Consider the following 16,966-nt stretch of genomic DNA (forward strand, 5'->3'; position numbering starts at 1 on the left):
AGTGTTTGTATTTTTTTTTCCAAGATTTTTTTTCCCTCGCTTCTACCGGAACCGTTTTATTATAAAGTTCAACCTTTCGCTCTGCAGATCGAATGATTCAAAAGTCCAAGTAGTTGCTCCGGCAACGAATTCTAGCGGCGGGTGCGGAAACTACGTGTGATTCGCGTCCATAAAATTTAGTCGAAAACACATATTTTTTTTTAATACTCATAATACTCGGCATTATTTTAAATAATTCTACGTTAAATTCCGTGTCCGAGTTTCATATTATAAGTGTATTTGCAACCTGAGAACACGTGATTCTGTTCGTTACCGAGGTTAGTTGTTTACACATCATTGGCGAGCCTACTGAAAGACTCGTTCACATGTTTTTTTATTTCCCTTCAGCAGTAAACTTTCCTACTGTGAGCTAAACAGTTAGAATTTGTCTTTCGTAAGTGCCGTCGAAAGCTTACAGCGAATAGAAAGTATGAGATGCAAAGCACTAGTCTTTCATTCTAAATTTTGAACGGAACACTAACAGCAAACGCCGGTTCTTAGAATGTTACTGTAATTTCCGCGCAAATTCGTGTTTTAGTGGTGTTCATACTTCGGCACTGCTAGTCTGTTATTTGATAATACGTTGAATAGTCAATAATATGTCACATATTTGATAATTACCGAGACAAACCCAATAAAATCATTCATTAGTTTCAGAAAAATTTTGTTCCCACTATTTCGTATCTTGGTGGATACCACAAAAAATTGGTAGAGTCTATACTGACAAAATATTTTTTGGTGGCCACAAAACTGGACTTTTATTCCAATAGAAGAAACTTTCTATATACTTAAATCTGCACACCACAAAGATCTGTGGTTTTTGATATATCATCCATACAAACCACTACAAGATACTTATATGTGACTTGAAGTACACCATTCTATTTTACTTATTTTCAATTTCATTCTAAATCTCAAATTTCAAATACGATAAATATAAATTTACTAATTTTTTTTGCATAACACATGCCGAATCTTGGCCCAGCGAAGAAGAAAAGATGGCGTGGTGAATGTGACCGGCAGGCTAGCTTCAAAGAGAATCTCACTCAGTAGTCGGAATGTTTGTGAAATATGCGTGAATTTGACATCGCATGAGTTTGTTTTAAATGTAAGAAAAAAAAAAGTACTTCTTTATTTAAAGAATCTACCATTTATTTATTCGTGTTAAGAAAGAGGATTTATTTCTTTTGAGAACTTACCCATATTCTTACTATTCTCAATTATTATTTCTTGTACTGTAAAAAATATATACTAATAAATTATCTTTATCTACGCCCAATAAGCAAGAAGTTTGCCTTTGTCGCGCGTGGACACCGTGACCACATTTTTTTTGTCGAATTTACTTAAAACAAAAATTTACCACTATGAAGAAAAAAATAAATATTTGATTTAAACGTAAATACTCACATTATAATTCATTTAAACTCATAATTGACTATGGTAAAATCTCTCCTACGCAGTCGGTAGGATTTGAACCTACGCTCCCAAAGAGAATCACGCCTTAACCACTCGGCCACGACTGCTTGTTACCGAAGTAGGTTGTATGTAAAATTACAGGTATTTGTAAATTTGTACATTTACGTGAAAACAACTGTATAACTACAAAATAGTGTTCGCAGTAATACTGGTTTCAGATTCTTACCCGGCATTAATGCTTTGTGTTGTCCCAGCAGTGGCGGATCTAGGATTTTGGTTTGGGAGGGGCTTAACTCAGCTGAGGCTAGGCTTTATCAAGGCAAACACTAAAACAATAGTGGACCCAAATGCTTTTGGAGGGGGCTTGAGCCCCTTAGCCCCCCCCCCCTCTGGATCCGCTACTGTGTCCCAGTACCTACGATAGTTAAAGCTATTTGTCAACCGTTCCCTGAATAGCTTTCCAGTATATACTGCGAACGTTATAAAGCATAATAAAGCAAAATAAAGCCCAATTATTGAATATTCGATTATCTTTTCATGATTTAAAAAAAACTATAATTGAATGAAACATTAAATAAAATATAAAATAATACACTAATTTTCGTAAGAAATACTCAGTATTATCTCAAAACATGTAATTCATTAACGCCAAATTTACCATAGCCATGTGTTATACAAGGTTACAAAATCTTTCTTGTAGTATAACAAACGATTTCTTGGCAACTGATTTCCAAAGCAATCTTTTGTAAAAGTACAGAAAGACTTAACAACCTTGATACACTTTTTTTCTTTCTCCCGTCGTTATATCAGCTAAATAAAACGTTTTAAATAAGTGACTTGTGAACATATTGTAATTTTACCATCTTAATAAGATTATTTTGACTCGTGCAATATTTAAAATTTGAGAAAACCATTTATCATTTATTTTTAAATAAAGGTGCGACCCAACAAAAAATGCACCGACAGGTTGGAGTCATTGTTTGAAATAAGTATTTTTTTTGTTGTAATTTTTAAGTAATAGAATCATGGACATTAGACACAAGGCTCATTAGTGCGGGGTTGAATTATTGCGAGCATTAAAGCAGGCAGGTTTAACACCGGAACAAGAATTATAGTACAGGAAGAAGAAAGAGTTGGTCAGGGGCAGACAGTTTCAACCTTGGCGGGGTCGAGAGCTTGGACCTTGAGATCCGCATCGGTGTTGGTGTGCGTCTGGGTTGGTACCCCTGGCGGTGAGTGACTGCATTCGTCGCCCTCCAGGCTGCCAGTCGCAGGGCCGGATTCAGAGGTCTGGAGGCCTCGGGGCAACAGAGGAGCGGAGGCCTCCTGGCCCCAAATTATTTTCCAAATAAAAAGAACAATTTTTTTTTCAGTCGAGTTTTCCAATAAATAATTTATTGTGAAATCAAGTAGATTCTCTTAGTATTTAAAAAAAAACATACATAAATATAATCGGAGATAAGAATTGTATGAAATTAAATTTTAGTGTTAGTGAATATTTATGTTAATATTTAACAATAATATAATCATGTATGTACAAAGTACTGTAGGTAAAGGTAAAACAGCTAAAAAAAAAAAAAGAATATAAAAGGAAAAGATGTTTACTAGTGTTTACTTGTCGTAATTTGAAAGATCTTTTTTTCCCCCGAAGTCTCTATTGTGGGGGCCCTCCGTTTGTGGAGGCCCCGGGGCTTTCGCCCCGGTTGCCCTCCCCTAAGTCCGGCCCTGGCTAGTCAGCACGTGTGCTTGCGAGACTATGGGAAGAAATACGGCGATGAGCTCGAATAAGAAAACAGATTGCGTGGATCCATCGCTAGCTAGCGCATCGGAGTCTCCGGAAGGGATGGAGCGGCCGGTGAAAGGCTGTCGGCAGTTAGGGCAACTGTCCGTAAGGCCAGCTAACGCTCCGAGGTAATGGGGAGAGGTGTGGCGGTCGAGGCTAACTGTACCACTTCTCCCCCCCCCCCCCCCCGCACACACACACTTCCTCACCCCTTCACAACACCCTCGCTGATGCACCGGACAACACTAGCGCACGGAAAACAAGACAATCAGGACGTTTGTACCTTGGGTGCAATTTACGAGTAGTGTGAGATGGTGGCCAGAGATGTTAGTTAGTTTTCCAGATATATGTATTTTTGGAAAACAAAAATATTCGTAAAATCTATCAGAAAAATGTTTTAAGCGAAACCGGGAAATTTCCCAACGAGTTTAAACTTGCAAAATAAAAAAACACACACAAATTAGTTTTAACAATTTTTATTTCACAAACAGAATTTTGTCTTTCTTTACCACATAAAGGCTCTCTTTTGTTAACAGTTTTTTTTTTTAAATTCCCCGTTAGTCTAGGGGGAGCTGAATTGTTGCCCCTTGGAAGGGCAGTCCTTCAGGATTTTTCTGGCAATGGTTTGTTTGTACAGCGACTGGAAGGGCAGCCCATCCAATTTCTGAAAACATGTTTCTTTAAGTGTTTAAATATTCCTGAAAACTTGCCCCTTGGAAGGGCAGCCCATCAAGATTTTTCTGACAGTGGTTAGTTTAGGTTAGGTTAGGTTAGGTTTGGTTTGGTTAGGTTAGGTCACTTTACAAACTAACCACTGTCAGAAAAATCCTGAAGGGCTGCCCATCAAAGGGGCAACAATTCAGACAACCTTTCAAAAACACTACTGTCAGAAAAATCCTGAAGGACTGCCCTTCCAAGGGGCAAGAATTCAGACAACCTTTCAAAAACACCACTGTCAGAAAAATCCTGAAGGGCTGCTCTTCCAAGGGGCAGCATTTCAGTCGCCCCTTAGTCTACAGTTATAAAAAAATACTATTTAATTTTCTTTTTACCGGTAGGTACTGGAGCATAATGGTAACACAATATTTCACACGTCGTATAATGAGTTCGTAATACAAGATGGATATTGCACATACGAGAGTTCGTAGAGCCAAATGAGAGAAACAGAACTCTGTTGAAAAGAAATTATCATATAATACAAATAAACATACCTTAAATTATGTAAAGCTATTAGGTAATGGAAAAGAAAAGGAAAATTTCCTCAAGTTTTTATGGTTTTGTTAAATCCTTAGTTTTATTGATTTATGAAATATATACTAAAAATAAAGATTTTTTAAGACGAAGGCTACACAGAACGGTTATCCAAACTGTCATATCACATGATTTCAGGCTTTCAGCAGCCTAAATGCTAGGACTAACATAAAAATGTTCCCTGGAGGGGAATTAGGTCACGCCATATTTTATTCTTCCAAATGTTTGCTATAACTATAATTTAAAACCATTTAGCTCACTTTTTGGCATGTCAAGGCATAAATAATACCTCCAAGACCTAATACACCTTGTCACAAGCACATATTTACTAACAGCCTCCAGACTGTAAGCACAGCAAGGAAATAACTTATTATTTAACGCGGGGGACTACAACTGTCCTGATAATCAAAAACATCGGTTCACAAGCCTAGTCCTATGCCATGTCAAAAAAAAAATTACCACGGAAGTTTTATTGCAAGCGGTATCAAATCATTTGAAATTTGCAAGATGGCGAGGTCTGATCCTCCTTAAGTTCATAAAAAAAACAACATTAAATAAGGACTTGTCTAGTAGAAAAAATTATTTTACAAACTATTAAATATGGTTGTATTGCGAATTTATTTAATACCGTACGCCAAAAAAACACTATATATAATAAGTAAAATTATTATTTATAATAGTACCCCTCAAAAAGCCGTGAGCATCGATGTAACTAGACACGGCAATACACAACTATCCAGGGATAGATACTGGCTCGTAGCAAGGGCAGAAAAAAAAATATTACGTTATTGTGAACATAATGATTTTTACCCATGAAGAAACCAAGAATAAACGAATATACGCACCAAACACATGTCAGCCATCAAAGCTTGCAGGCTTTTTATTTTTATTTTTTAAAGTGAAATCTCTTAGCAGAGAGGGCTACAATTTTCGAGCGTTACGAAAATTCCGATCGCACGAGGGGAATAGTTAGGTACGTGGTGGGGGAACCGGAAGATGAGGTGACAGGGGAGAGGTAGAAATGACGCAGCATACTTGCACGCTCGTATACTTGCATGAATTTTTTTTAATCTGCGGCCTCAGCCAAAGAGAATTATGTTTGCTATGCCTAATTAATACAGCGAGAAGTTTCACCGGTGTCGCGCGTGGACATCATGAACACATTATTTTTAGGTAGATTTCAAAGAAAATCTTACTTTAGCCGCTACCATGGTGCGACTTTCGGAAATTGTTTATATATGTTTTTCGATTTTATGTAGAAATGTTCCAGGAGTTTATAGAAGTTTCCAAAATATTTCCAGAAGAAATAGGTACTTCGAAATCTACCTTAGCCTGTAAGCTGTACCGACAGGGATTTATTTTTAATTACTGAAACGTTGAGACAGTCATGATGGTTGATAACGTCAAACTTCGCATGAGTTGGTGATAATTAAGCGTAGGTCCCGGTATGCGGATAATTTTTAGAATAAAAAAAATACACTTTATGGCAACATTTTTATTATCATTTTTAATAGTGAAAAAAAGAGGGCATATAATGTGGGTAGTAGCAGAGGCGGTTACATTTTTCAGCATCCGCCACTGAGTGCAAAACTTCTAATAAAGAATAATTTAGACTTATAATCAAGAGAATAAACTTGGAGAATAAATGTACACGAGGTGAAGTTTGCTCGAGGTTATGGTTTATTACTAGTTATGGTTTATTCAGTCGACTCTCGATGATGTTATGGGAATGGGAGTTCCAGTCGTGACATGGGCATGGGTTCTGTTAAGTTGTCAGCCTAGCAACTCCGCAAACAGCCTGCACACATTATGTAGGGGGGGAAAAAATTTTGAGGTATTCAGTTTGAAACTATTACTTAAATGTGTTTCGATGGTACAGAATTCTCGGCCCTCTGGAACCTCAAATGCGACCCTTGCAGAATGGTATATTTCATTTTTTTTCCCAACCTAACTAAAGCTAAGTGTATTTGTAGGAGGCGTCCGGGTTAGGAAGGGACCTAGGTGCGTCTCAGGCCGAAGCCTATACGCCTGGTCATGCAGGGGATTAGCCATGCAGGGAGAAAGGGTTGCATGCATAGAGTGCTTTTGTGCAGGGATTGGCCAGCCGTGGCAGCGATTGAGGCCATGGATAACTCAGCTAGCTTAAAACTATGCTTAAGTTGGGCCCAGGTAAAACCTGCACAGACACAGCGAAAACCCCGGGCACATAACACGCGGGATGCGAGGACATGCAGTAACTGCGTAGGAGAACACAGGAGACAGAGGATGTAATGGAGATTTGGAACAGAGTAGTAAAGAGTCTACCACGCGGGAGGTCGGGAACTTGAACGACTAGTGCGCTGTCATATGTAACACAACAGTCAGATTTTTTTCCCTAACCTAACTAAAACTAAGTGTATTTTGGAGGGGTCCGGGTTAGGGAGGGACCTAGGTGCGTCTCAGGCCGAAGCCTATACGCCTAGTCATGCTGGGATTAGCCATGCAGGGAAAGGGTCGCATGCATCATGTGCTAGGAGGGGATTGGCCAGCCATGGCAGCGATTGGCGCCATGACTAACTCCCCTCACTCTTAAATCTAGACTATAACTAGAGATAGGTTGGGCCCAGGTAAAAACTGCATAGACACAGGGAAAACCCTGGGCACATTCATGCGGGATGCAAATTGGCATGCATTACTTGTAGGAATTTACAGGAGACAGAGGATGGTCTGGATGAAGTGTTGGACAGAGTAGAAAAGAGTCTACCATGCGGGGGTTGGGCACTTGGACTCGTGGTCCGCTTTGCTATTTGTCCAGTACTGGATTTAGTGACCAGGGACGCAAGCGCCCCTGGTGGTGAGTTGTTGCACTGACCACTCACTCCGCCGCCAGTCAGCACCTAAAAAACTAAGAAACTAGGACAGAAAAAGATAAATGACTTACAAACTTGGCATTTCGTTACGAAATATGCAAACACCCAACTCAGGGATGGACGTGCAGTGCTTAAGATAAAACTAAAATAATAACTATAAATATTATATTTTTATTTCATTTTTTTATTATTTTTTATTATTATTTTAGAAATATATATTTTTGATTACTATAACTTAGTAGCTAGGACTTATTACTAATTTACAAATCTCAAATATCTACTACTATACTACTAGTTAAATATAGAGGAACTGTCGTCGGTGTATAAAGTTACAGGTGAATTAAGTCAAGACCTATTCGCATTTTGGTATTTGTTGCAAGCTTGCAATTCAAAATCCCATGTTTTTCAGAGACACAACCGGCACTGGAGGATTAGATTGTCGGTTCGAATGCAAGTCGGAAGACCATACACCTGTTGCGAAGTTTCGCGAGCGAGCGGCGAACTTCGGGTGTGTTCGGGGACATGATCGGTGTGGGGGGGGGGGAGGTAGAGAACAAGGAGAGGGGGAGGCAGAGGAGCCCCTCTCCTCCTCCTCCTCGCCAAGAGGCGTCGACCCAGTGGCGGCGCAGGTGCCTCGCTCGGCAAGCCAGTCTGCCTCCCGCCCGCGAACAAGTGTGAGCGGCGCGCGCCATGACGGCATCTCCGCCGGCCTGAAGTCCGTGTGTGCTGTCCGCGAGCTGTCCCGCGAGCTGTCCGTCCTCTCCCGCCATGCTGTCCGGGCTGCGAGCGGCCTTCGTGCTGGCGGCGCTTCTCGAGGTCAGTCGCTCCCCTCCCGCTCCGAGTTGCCGGGCACCGGCTCAGGGGTGGATCTGTGTTGGTGAGGCGGGATCATAAGAGCGACGCTCGCTGGTGCTTCCAGCGCGGTATAGTCTCTAAGCGCAAGGCTCTGAACTGACGCGCTGTCTTCTCTTCGTCACAGGATCAGGGGCGTAAGGGGGGAGGGGGGTGGTTTGTGATCAACCCCCCCCCCCCCCCCCTTTAGCACCAAATCTTTAATTAATTTCTTATTCATCACTCAAACAAATTACATATTAAAATAAATAAAAAAAATTACCATTACAATATTTAAATTTAAGTACCGAAAACTGCTAAAATAGCACTATTTTACACCTTAAAATCCAAATTTTCCCGGGGGAGGGCCCCCGGACCCCCCGCTTTAATACAGAGGGGGGTGCCATGCTTCTTAACACCCCCCATACACAAATCCTGGCTACGCCACTGCACAGGATAACTGTGAAAATTTTAGCGGTGACCGTAACATTACATGGCGGAGAAATGAAGATAAAGGTGCAATGCAAGTCCCTTAAAGTGCTTTCAAGAATCTGTACTGGTTGTTTTACGCTTAAAAAATTACTCTGAAAACACGCGTTTTAGCCATTTTTAAGTCTTCCACAAATAGGTACAGTTTAAAAACTTCATCCGAAATCAAAAAGTACTTTCCGGCCCTCAGCGATCTATTACATGCTTTTCGTAAGCAGACCCCACTCGGATACGTTGAGCAGTTTACAAATCGCGTTGTTTTTCCTGAAGCTCTGCGCACCGTGTGTGTGCTCGGGTGGGCAGGGGCCTTAACCAGGCAAACACCGCCGCAGGGCGAGCTGCAACTGTGCCCAGGGTGTCCACAAGGGAAAAATATTTCATGCCAACTTAGGCGAGAAAAAAGTACTAGATTAGAAAAAAAAGTACTAAATTATAATTTGTTATGGTTTTTTTTTAACAATTTACGAAGTTATTATGACATTGCAATGCTCGAACTTAAACATGACACCACACACACACATACATTCCATAGTTTTTTTTTTAAAATAATTACGCTTAATAATAAGACCTATTGGAGTTACAATAATATTATTATATCAAAGAAAAATGTACTAGATCTGTACTAAACCACTAAAAAATTTATAAAAGTACTAGATCTAGTACGAAAGTACAAACTGTGGAGACCCTGACTGTACCGTCGTGACAGCCATGGCGGGCCACGAGGTCCGAGTGCCAGAGCCGGGCATCGAACCACGGGCCCGCGAGGAGTCCCAGGCCGCGGATTGACGCCCGCTACCTCTTGTTGTGAAAATAGATATGAGGTTTTAAGAGAACCCTAAGATGTCCATCAAGTTCTGTCCCTGCCCGAACACGCCCGAATATTCACCTTCGGCCAACCTCGGGGATTTGTTTTATTTTTTTTTGCGCAGAGAAAAATGAATTCAAATATCAAAAGTGGTCGGTTAGGTTAGCTGCATTAAAACACTTTTAAACACTATGGACGGTTAGTTAGGTTAGTATAGCTACATTAAAATAAACAGATATATATATATATATATATATATATATATATATATATATATATATATATATATATATACACGAGGGTTATTTTTTTTTCAACCTCCGATCGGCTTTAATAAAAAAACGGGAATGAATTGGGAAATTATTTTAATGTCAAAAGAAACGTACATCATTACTCTATTTTTCCACATAATCACCGTGCAGATTGAGGCATTTGTCGTACCGATGCACCAGCTTTCCAATACCCTCTGCATAAAATGATGCCTCCTGCCTATTCAGCCACGTTTTAACAGTGCTCTGCAGTTCATCATTGGTGTTGAAGCGTCGTCCTCCAAGCCACTTTTTCAACGTGGGGAAAAGGTGATAGTCACTCGGTGCCAAATCCGGACTGTAAGGAGGGTGATCAAACACTTCCCATCGAAATCTTGCAAGGAGTTGTTGTGTTACGGCGGCATTATGCGGTCGGGCGTTGTCATGAAGCAAGACAACACAAGATGTCAGCATTCCTCTCCACGTGTTGCGTATATACTGTCTTAGCCGTCGTAGTGTCGCGCAGTATGCAGCAGCATTGATTGTTGTCCCTGGCTCCATGAAATCAACCAGTAGCACACCTTGGTGATCCCAGAACACTGTAGCCATCTGTTTCTTGGTGCTGAATGTCCGTTTGAATTTTTTCGGCTTGTTTGGAGAATAGGTGTGCATCCACTGTTGTGATTGAAGTTTTGTTTCTTCATTATCGAAATGAATCCATGTTTCATCACCTGTCACAATTTGAGTCAAAAAGTGTTCACCATCGTCTGCGTAACGCAGCAAAAACGACAAGGCTGGTGCCATTCGCCGCTCCTTGTTGATGTCAGTCAACATCTTGGGTACCCATCGGGCACAGATTTTCCTGTATCCGAGATTGTCTGTAACAATGGCGTATAGGGCTGACCTTGAAATGAGCGGAAATTGTTCAGACAGTTCTGAAATCGTGAATCGACGTCTCTCACGAACAACTGCATCAACTCTCTGAACTGTTTCATCTGTTGCTACCGACTTCCTTCCTTGGCCACCTTCATCATGAACATCAATACGGCCTTCGCGGGATTTCCGACACCACTCTCGCACAACGCCATCGCTCATAAAGTTTTCACCGTACACAACACTCATTCGGCGATGGATTTCTGCTGCAGTGTGCCCTTCTGCCTGTAAGAAACGGATGACTCCACGCAGCTCGCATTTCGCCGTACAGTTTATCGTTGCAGCCATGTTGACATTCCCATAACCAAGCTTCAACTGAGGTGTGAGTTGGCCGCTCCACATGGTTGGTGGAAGGGGGTAAACACTACGAGACGTGTCGATTCGTGTGCGAGCGATTAGGGTATCGATTAATGGGTATGCCATGGAGAAATGAAACTGTAATCACACTGCAGGGCACTGTTAAAACGTGGCTGAATAGGCAGGAGGCATCATTTTATGCAGAGGGCATTGGAAATCTGGTGCATTGGTACGACAAATGCCTCAATCTGCACGGTGATTATGTGGAAAAATATAGTAAAGATGTACGTTTCTTTTGACATTAAAATAATTTCCCAATTCATTCCCGTTTTTTTATTACAGCTGATCGGAGGTTGAAAAAAAAAATAACCCTCGTAAGTAGATATATATATATATATATATATATATATATATATATATATATACTATAATAAAACAGTAGTTTTTTTTTCTGTCTGTCTGTTTGTACGCGGTGTTCTACAAAACTACTATACGAATTTTAATGGGGTTTTCAAGTTAACTAGAGCGTAGCAGGGAAAGAAATATAAGCTTTATTTCATCAAAATCGGCTCAAGGAAAGAAAAGAAATCTTAATTTTATGACATACAATATAATCATTATAAGAAGCCATTCAGTTTTGCTATTGTAAGGAACTAAGTAGAGAGTAAGAAAAAAATACAGATCCTGACAGTTTGTAGTGTCGCCATATTTGTTTCAATTTTCAATACCTTTTTTGTATATTACAATTTAAATTGCAGAAAAAATCATGTTTCATAGACACATAAATAGTGAGTGGGTGTCATTTCTCTATGTCCACGAGATCTCGCCGCGTCAATTTTCTCCTTGGGGCGAACCCATCCGCCTAATTAAATTAAATAAACAGCTTCTATCGATGAATGATTTATTTCATGAAAATCTGCTCTCATAAAGACACTAATGAATCACCAACATGTTCAATAACAAGAAATTGTGATATGGCAAAAGTGTTACAAGATTGCTCTCTAATCGTTTGGGATGAATGCACAATGGCGAATAAAAAAGCAGTTGAAGCTGTGGACAAGACACTACGGGACATTAGGCGCGATGAAAGGCCCATGGGGAATGTCACACTACTCTTTTCTGGAGATTTTCGGCAAACTCTACCAGTTGCAAGTCGAGGGACTAGAGCCGATGAAATCAAAGCTTCACTGAAGAATTCTTACCTCTGGCCTCAAATAAAAAAACTGCAACTAACAATTAACATGAGAGCACAGCTGGGTGGTAATTCTCATGCGCAAGAATTTTCCGGTGTTCTATTAAAAGTTGGAGAAGGTGCCCTCCCTGAGCAACACGGTCAGGTGACGCTTCCAGAAATACTTGGCAGAGTCGTATCTTCGGAAGACGAACTCATGCGTTCGGTATTCGGGGATCTGTCAAACATACATCAGGAACATACGTGGTTATGTGAACGTGCCATACTCACTCCAAGAAATGACCAAGCTGCTGCAATCAATGAAAAAATTTTAAACGAATTGAATGGGGCTGAAGATGTTTACACATCGTTTAACAGCGTCCTTAATCAGGACGACGCCACTAATTATCCAGTTGAGTTTTTGAGTTCTCTCACTGCAAGTGGTCTTCCTGTTCACAAAATTGTTCTCAAAGTCGGTGTTCCAATAATGCTTCTGAGGAACCTTACTCCGCCAAAATTGTGCAATGGGACCCGACACTGGATGTGGCTCAGGTGAAACTGTTTTCATATCACGCATACCGATCATCCCGAATAACTTCCCGTTCGGGTTCAAGCGCACACAGTTTTCAATAGCAGTTTGTTTCGCGATGACAATAAATAAGTCTCAGGGTCATAGCCTTAAGGCAGCTGGTGTCGACTTAAGGTCTGATTATTTTTCCCACGGCCAGATGTATGTGGCTTGCTCGCGGGTCAGTAATGCAGACAATCTTTACATTCTAGCTCAAGACGGGAAAACAGTAAATGTGGTTTACAAAGAAATTTTATGAAGTGTCTTCCCGACATTACATTTGAAAGTAGAGACATATTTACCCAAAATTTAGGTAGTAACATATTTTTATTGCAAAGACTGAAATAGAGGTGAGAAAAATTATCATTTGTGAACATAAGAATACTACTACAACTGTAACAACTGTTATGTTATAATGTTCAAATTTCTAAATGGTGCAATATAATACAACATTCCATGCGGAAAAAGTCGTGGGCAGCAGCTACGTATAGTTATAGGTATAGGGCTATGCATGCTGATTTTTCATATAGGTACTGCATGGATGCGAACATGTAAGAATAATCTATCTTACTATAGTAAAACAGTAGTTCTTTTTCTGTCCGTTTGTCTGTTTATACGCGGTGTTCTACACAACTACTATACGAATTTTAATGGGGTCTTACGTATAACAGTCATTACTTAATTATTTGCCTTCAATGCAGATACCTTATTTCACGTCCAGCGAAGCGGGCGGGTTCGGCTAGTATATATATATATATATATATATATATATATATATATATATATATATATATAAACCCGAGGTTGGCCGAAGGTGAATATTCGGGCGTGTTCGGGCAGGGACAGAACTTGATGTACATCTTGGGTTTCCCAGGTTTTAATGATGATGTAAATAAAGGATGTTCGGCGACCCTGAGGTGTGTGTGAGTTGGGTGATGGTTTGGCGGGGTTGCAGCCGGGACTCGAGACCGTGCTATTGCTGAGGCTGATTTCAATAGCACGGTCGGTGGGAGGACATGTGTGTGAGTGTGATTTGGGTTCGCGGGTTCGAATCCCAGTTGAAAAAAAAAACTGTTTCAGTGGAGCTGCCTGCCCTGGGCTCTCTATTCCAGGCGTGGCTGTGGTTTCTGGTCGTATTGGTGTCGATGAACAGTTGGATAAGTTCTAAGATGGTGTGGGTCGATGGTGACTGTGATTTTTGTGGGAACTTGTTCGCAACGAATGGTAGACATGGGCATGGGCGTCGCAACCGGGGGGTGGGGGGGGGGACACGTCCCCCTCAATAATAAAAGTCTTCCATTTCGTCCCTTCCAATAATATATTTAGTTTCGTAGTTATATTATTAATATGATTTCTGTGATATAACCCATATGTTGCGCATGGTGCATTTAGTCCAATCGTGGTAATGTGAGCATTGTATTTTTACAAATTTGTTCTCTGAAAATATTTTTTTATAAAAAATAAATTATATATTGCAACCAACTATAATTAGAATACTTAGGAAAGAAAAATGCCTAAAAACCACCTTTTTGCACCTTCAAGTTTCCCGGGCGAGGACCCCCGGACACCCGCTTTTTTTTTCCCCAGGGGATGGATATTCCCCAACAACTAAATCAATTTCAGTCCCCCCCCCAAAAAAAATATATATCGTTGCGACGCCCATGGACACGAGTGAGATGTTGTATTGAGTTCTCTCCATCGGAGACCGCCACTGGAACCCCTGCCGAACCCCGAGAGGCCTGTTAGCCGTGTGTTGCTCACGCACATGGAACAATCGCTGGGCCACACGGTCGCGCGGTCGGGTCTCTCAGTCGCCGAAACACGACAAGCGGGGAGGGCTTCAACGGCGACAGCCGTCCTGGCGGGTACGTCTATGTTCACTTAAACACTTGAATTCTTGTGTTGAGCTTTCCTTTCATCTGAAGTTGTATGAAACATTTTTTTTTTTATTTTGACGCGATAACGTCTTATAAATCGATGAACTCCGGCCGCACGTACGAAAAATTTTTTTCACGTTCCGCCTGATCCGGGCGTGCAAGAACCGGCTTACCAACGTGCGAGAAAAATCTTCTATAATATCAGACAGGTTAAGGTGGGCTTTTTTTTTTAACTAATTGTTCGTGATTATATTTAAACAAATTATTTAAATTAAATTTGCAAAAAACTGTAAATAATATTTGAAAATTAAAAAGTACCTATGCAATTTTTCATCAATGTTTTTCTTATGACGTTATCACGTGAAATTATCGTCCGTAAACCGACTTTACAGACAACCCCCTTCTTTTTCAGTTTCGTGTCTTGAGCCAATGAATATTTAGATATCCCGATTCCAATATCTGACATATTCATGTAATTTTCTGCAACGGCGTCCTTTCTTTTGCGTGACAGCTTCTCGCACTACCTGGAGTCGCCCTTGGGACACGAAGAAGGGAGCTGAAGACTGAAGTTATCGGGCCTTAACACTGGATGTCCCATAACTAGAGACCGGAAAAATTCGCGGATTCATTTCACGGTATGCTAGAATCCAAACAACAGTATCTTTATATTGCTTCTGTGATTGACTCACAGTTTATCTGTAGGACTATGAGCCAATGGAAAACCTTCAACCAAAAACAGTATCGAATCGCAAGCGTCCCAGTTAACAGGTGTCACGAGTCAATAGCCAATGAGCAGGTGAATTGTGGAGTTTATCCTAGAGGTCATCGAAAGCGCGAATTTTTCCAATCTCTACCCATAACCAGGGGCATGCGTGTTTCGCAAAAATATCCCGAGACTAGCAAAAAGAGTTAAAAACACCGTGTTTCGTGATTGGGTGAGTTTCCTTTCAGCGCGCGGATTCAAAACGCGTCCTGAGTGGCTCGCTCAAATGAGACGACGATTTCTCTCGCAGACGGCTGCCAATCACAAGGAAGAAACCGCTGATGCGGGTATACCTTGTTGCAGTCTAACAGGCATATTTTTTTTTCTTCGCGAAAGATGCCTGCCCCTCTACCCATAACTCAGCGTCAAAAAACCAAAATTCAAAAAGGGTCGTAATTGTATAATTGTAGGCAATTTTTTACGGAGGTTTGAAATATTCACCCTCCAACAAATTATTAGATAATATCTCTAAAAAATTTAGCTACGCAATCATACTTAACACTAGGTATCTACTGTTTATAAAAAAAATTAAATCAAATTTGACAAACATTTTGGAAAAAAAAAAACTATTATTTGGAACACTTATGAGGCAAAAAAAAAACATTTATCGGGTAAATTTGATTGGTCAAAATGTAAAAAATAATTACTTTGCTAACTTAGCTAGTTGATTGAAAATATGATTAATCAAAGCAAATAACTTTGCTAAGTTAGCAAAGTATTATTTTACATTGCGAATAGTCAAAGTTACCCGATTAAAATTTTGCCGCATAAGTCCTGCAAAAGTTGTTTCCCCCATCAAAGTATAGCATGCTTGATTTTATTTAGATTATTATCATTTGTAAAGTTATTTATTATTTTGTAGAAATTTTTTTTTTAGACAGCGTATCTAATAATTTGTTTCAGGGTGGGGATATAAAAACTTTTGAAGTAATACCCACAACTCGAAAACTACGAAATTTTATTTTATTTTTGTTTTTAATTCAGAACCTTTATTAATTGGCCTACTAGCTGTTCTCGGCTTGACATTGAATTATGGGACATTCTCTAAATGGAGTTAAATGACGCGCGCGCAAAAAAAAAAAAAAAAAAGCACCAATGTGAAGCGCGCTCGCTCGCAGCACCGACAGGCGAAAAACATACGTGAGGTGAGCGACGCAGCGCGCGCAGTTAACACGAGTGCGACGGAATGCGTTGCCGCCAGAAGGTGACGCGTTTGAACATCTTCTGTGAATCTAAAATTAAATAACGTCAGACATCGGCTCCTTCATTTACTCCACTTCGTCACTGGTCACCTCGTTTAGTCTATTTATAAAGACCTGCAAAATTCGCGGATTCATTCGGTGATAGGCTAGAATTCAAACACATATACCTCTTAGATGATTTTGCTATTGGCTTACTGTTCATCATGGCGAATCTCAACCAATTATAAACCCTCAAGCAAAGAAGGATCGAATCACAGACAAACCAGCTGAGACGACTTACAAGTCAACAACCAATGAACTTGCGTTATTTGCCCAGTGTACAGGAGAATGTGCAGTCTATCCTGACGGCCATCGAAACCGCGAATTTTGCAGGTCTCTATCTATTTATTGCCTCAAAGCCCAAGATGATGTTTGTTAAAAAGTAAAGATTCTTTAGGCATCAAG

The 16,966-nt window shown here is 40.4% G+C and overlaps 1 protein-coding gene across 1 annotated transcript in view; it reads left to right on the top strand.

The window, feature by feature from the left end:
- The first annotated feature begins 8,004 nt into the window (after positions 1-8,004).
- The window catches only part of LOC134538366 (uncharacterized), a 61,347-nt gene continuing 52,385 nt past the window's right edge, over positions 8,005-16,966 (top strand). Inside the window, exon 1 of the mRNA XM_063379629.1 lies at positions 8,005-8,154. Within this exon, the coding sequence (XP_063235699.1) occupies positions 8,107-8,154 (48 nt within the window). The 5' untranslated portion in view covers positions 8,005-8,106. The remainder of the gene's footprint in view (positions 8,155-16,966) is intronic.

Source organism: Bacillus rossius, chromosome 13 (assembly GCF_032445375.1).
Source record: "Bacillus rossius redtenbacheri isolate Brsri chromosome 13, Brsri_v3, whole genome shotgun sequence".
In the NCBI taxonomy this organism is placed as follows: domain Eukaryota; kingdom Metazoa; phylum Arthropoda; class Insecta; order Phasmatodea; family Bacillidae; genus Bacillus; species Bacillus rossius.